Source organism: Cicer arietinum, chromosome 1 (genome assembly GCF_000331145.2).
Source record: "Cicer arietinum cultivar CDC Frontier isolate Library 1 chromosome 1, Cicar.CDCFrontier_v2.0, whole genome shotgun sequence".
Lineage (NCBI taxonomy): Eukaryota > Viridiplantae > Streptophyta > Magnoliopsida > Fabales > Fabaceae > Cicer > Cicer arietinum.
In genome coordinates this window covers 34,354,983-34,357,307 of record NC_021160.2, presented here as the reverse complement: position 1 = coordinate 34,357,307, position 2,325 = coordinate 34,354,983, and the positions used below count along the sequence as shown (strand labels likewise).

The 2,325-nt window shown below is 32.6% G+C and overlaps 1 protein-coding gene across 1 annotated transcript; it reads left to right on the top strand.

Annotated features, from left to right (window-relative positions):
- The first annotated feature begins 483 nt into the window (after positions 1 to 483).
- On the top strand, positions 484 to 1,558 carry LOC101495708 (uncharacterized). The gene is made up of 5 exons (XM_004488337.4): positions 484 to 496; positions 549 to 641; positions 715 to 816; positions 944 to 1,237; positions 1,411 to 1,558. Exons 1-5 carry the CDS (start codon positions 494 to 496, stop codon positions 1,504 to 1,506), a joined length of 588 nt encoding a protein of 195 aa, XP_004488394.1. The 5' UTR covers positions 484 to 493; the 3' UTR covers positions 1,507 to 1,558.
- The last annotated feature ends 767 nt before the right edge of the window (positions 1,559 to 2,325 follow it).

Here is a 2,325-nt window from a genome sequence, read left to right as displayed (position 1 = left end):
TATGTTTAAATTTTGTTTATGTTTTGTTAATTGTTGTATCTTCTATTATGTTTAAATTTTGTTTAGCCACTCTATGGTTTTGTTGTGTGTTTTTAACTTTCTTTTGTGTATGAATGATTGTTCTTGTTAATGGTTTGTTACAATGTAGAATTGTTAATTTATTGTTGTGGATTGAATTTTTAATTCATGCAGATTTGGTGAATAATTTGGATTGGTGAACAATTTGGGTACAATCACAAGTTGAAGGCTCTAGGCGATTTAAAAGTTGAATTAGGGTACAATCACTAAAAGTTGAATTGTTGTCGATGATAAAGACAAAAAAAAAAATATCCTTTCAAGCCTTGGAAAGAAATGGCGAGATGCACGATGTAGGTTGTTTAAGAAATTTTATAAGTGGGATATTTCTTTGGAGGAAAATCTACAAAATTATGCACGTTCTATTAATCAAGACCATTGGACTATTTTTGTCCAATGGTAGCGAAAGACAGATACAATGGTAACTATTCTTTTCTTGTGTTGTCTTTTTTTGTCATTTGTTATCATTGTAGGAGAAGGCTGATAAAAATGCTGCAAATAGAGAAAAGCTAACAATCCTTCATACATTAGGCTCTAAGACGCTTGCAAGGAAGAGGGATGAGTTGGTAGGATTTTTTCAATCTACTATTGATTGCATACTTAATTGAACATGTACTTATTACATGTGTTTACTTGTAGGAACTGAGAGATGGTCGAAAATACAGTAGGGGTGAAATGTATTCAATTTGTCATAAAAAGTCTGATGGGTCATTTGTCAACGACGAAGCCAAGGAAAAATATGTAAGTGTAAATAATAGAAGTGTTATGTAATTGTAACTATTTGTTATTGACCACCTTATAAATCAAAGATGCAACTGTTAGTTTTGGTAATAGTGAGGAATTTAGTTTGCTTTATCTGTTTGCACAGGAACAATTGCAAGCTGAAATTGGGAAGACTCCTTCTCCAAATGAAGCATTTGTTAATGTGTTTGGAAAAGAACATCCTGGATATGTTCGTTGTATGGGACTTGGAATAACACCATCACAAATTACTACATCTACTTCTCACTCTGTAAGATCGATGTCTTCCTCTGAAGCTAATGAAAAGATGGAGAAAATGCAAGCTGAAATTGATAGGCTTAAGAAAAGGGATTCTGAAGTTGATATGTTGAAGGAGCAAATTGCTTTCTTGATGCAAATGCAAAATTCTAGAGACAAACAGGTAAAATTATTTTCATAGCAAACATATTTAAAAATCTTGTGAGAGTTGTTTGTCTTTGATTAAAAATATCAATTGTGTAAAGGTTTCTTATAGCTATAAGAGAAATTTAGTTAATTAGTTTTGACAATATTTATCAATATTCATTGAGGTTAATATATACTTTTTTTTTTCAGGCAATGGACATAGAATCGCCAATAGATGGTAGACGTTCATCTGAGTCCAGCCACCAACCTGATGATCGTGGAACAACTTCATTAGGGACTAATTAGATATTTGGATGAACTTCTAAGTTTGATGGAGTTGTTTTGTATTGTTAGCTACTCCACTAATTAATGTTTTGAATATTTAGGTACAATAGTTATTAATTATGTATTTAAATTATGTGGATGGTATTTATGAATATTTTTTATTTTAATTGATTAAAAATAGGAAAAAAATTGTATCATATTTTTTTATTTTAAATTATTAGGTTTGCGACGGTTCAAACTGCCTCAAAGTAAATATAGCGACGGTTGATAACTGTCGTAATTGTGCAGAAAAAAATAAATTTGAGTTTGTTCTAAGTGTCGCAAAATATATTTAGAGGCGGTTGTGAACCGTCGCAAAAGTTGGCGACGGTTGGAACGACGGTTTTGTGAACCGTCGCAAAATGACCTCGCGACGCACGAATCTGCGACAGTTGCAGAACCGTCGCAAACATCAAACTGCAACGGTTAAAACCGCCGCAAACCCTTTTTTTAACCGCCGCAAAACATTTTTTTTCTTGTAGTGACTCATTAGCTCACGACGTATGCGCTCACTTTCTACTGAATAAGTAACTCGACTACGCGAACATGTTGACAATATTTGATGCAAATGCAATGCATGAACAATGCCACATAATAGGACAACATAACCAATATGTTTCCTCCTTTCAATCTTTGTTTTAGCATGATTTAAAACTTGAATTTGAATAGACATTCTAATATCAATCATTTCATCTTCATCCAAGTCGACTTCATCTATTATTTCATTTTGGTCATTGTTGCTTATTTCTCCAACACTATCTAAATTTGACATTATCTCCAAATCACACTATGAGAGGCTTT

What these genes read in the sequence shown, in the direction of transcription:
- LOC101495708 (XM_004488337.4), top strand. An exon ending in CAAGGAAGAGGGATGAGTTG is followed by an intron (nt 642 to 714) that starts GTAGGATTTTTT and finishes GTTTACTTGTAG; the next exon opens with GAACTGAGAGATGGTCGAAA. An exon ending in AAAATTCTAGAGACAAACAG is followed by an intron (nt 1,238 to 1,410) that starts GTAAAATTATTT and finishes TTTTTTTTTCAG; the next exon opens with GCAATGGACATAGAATCGCC.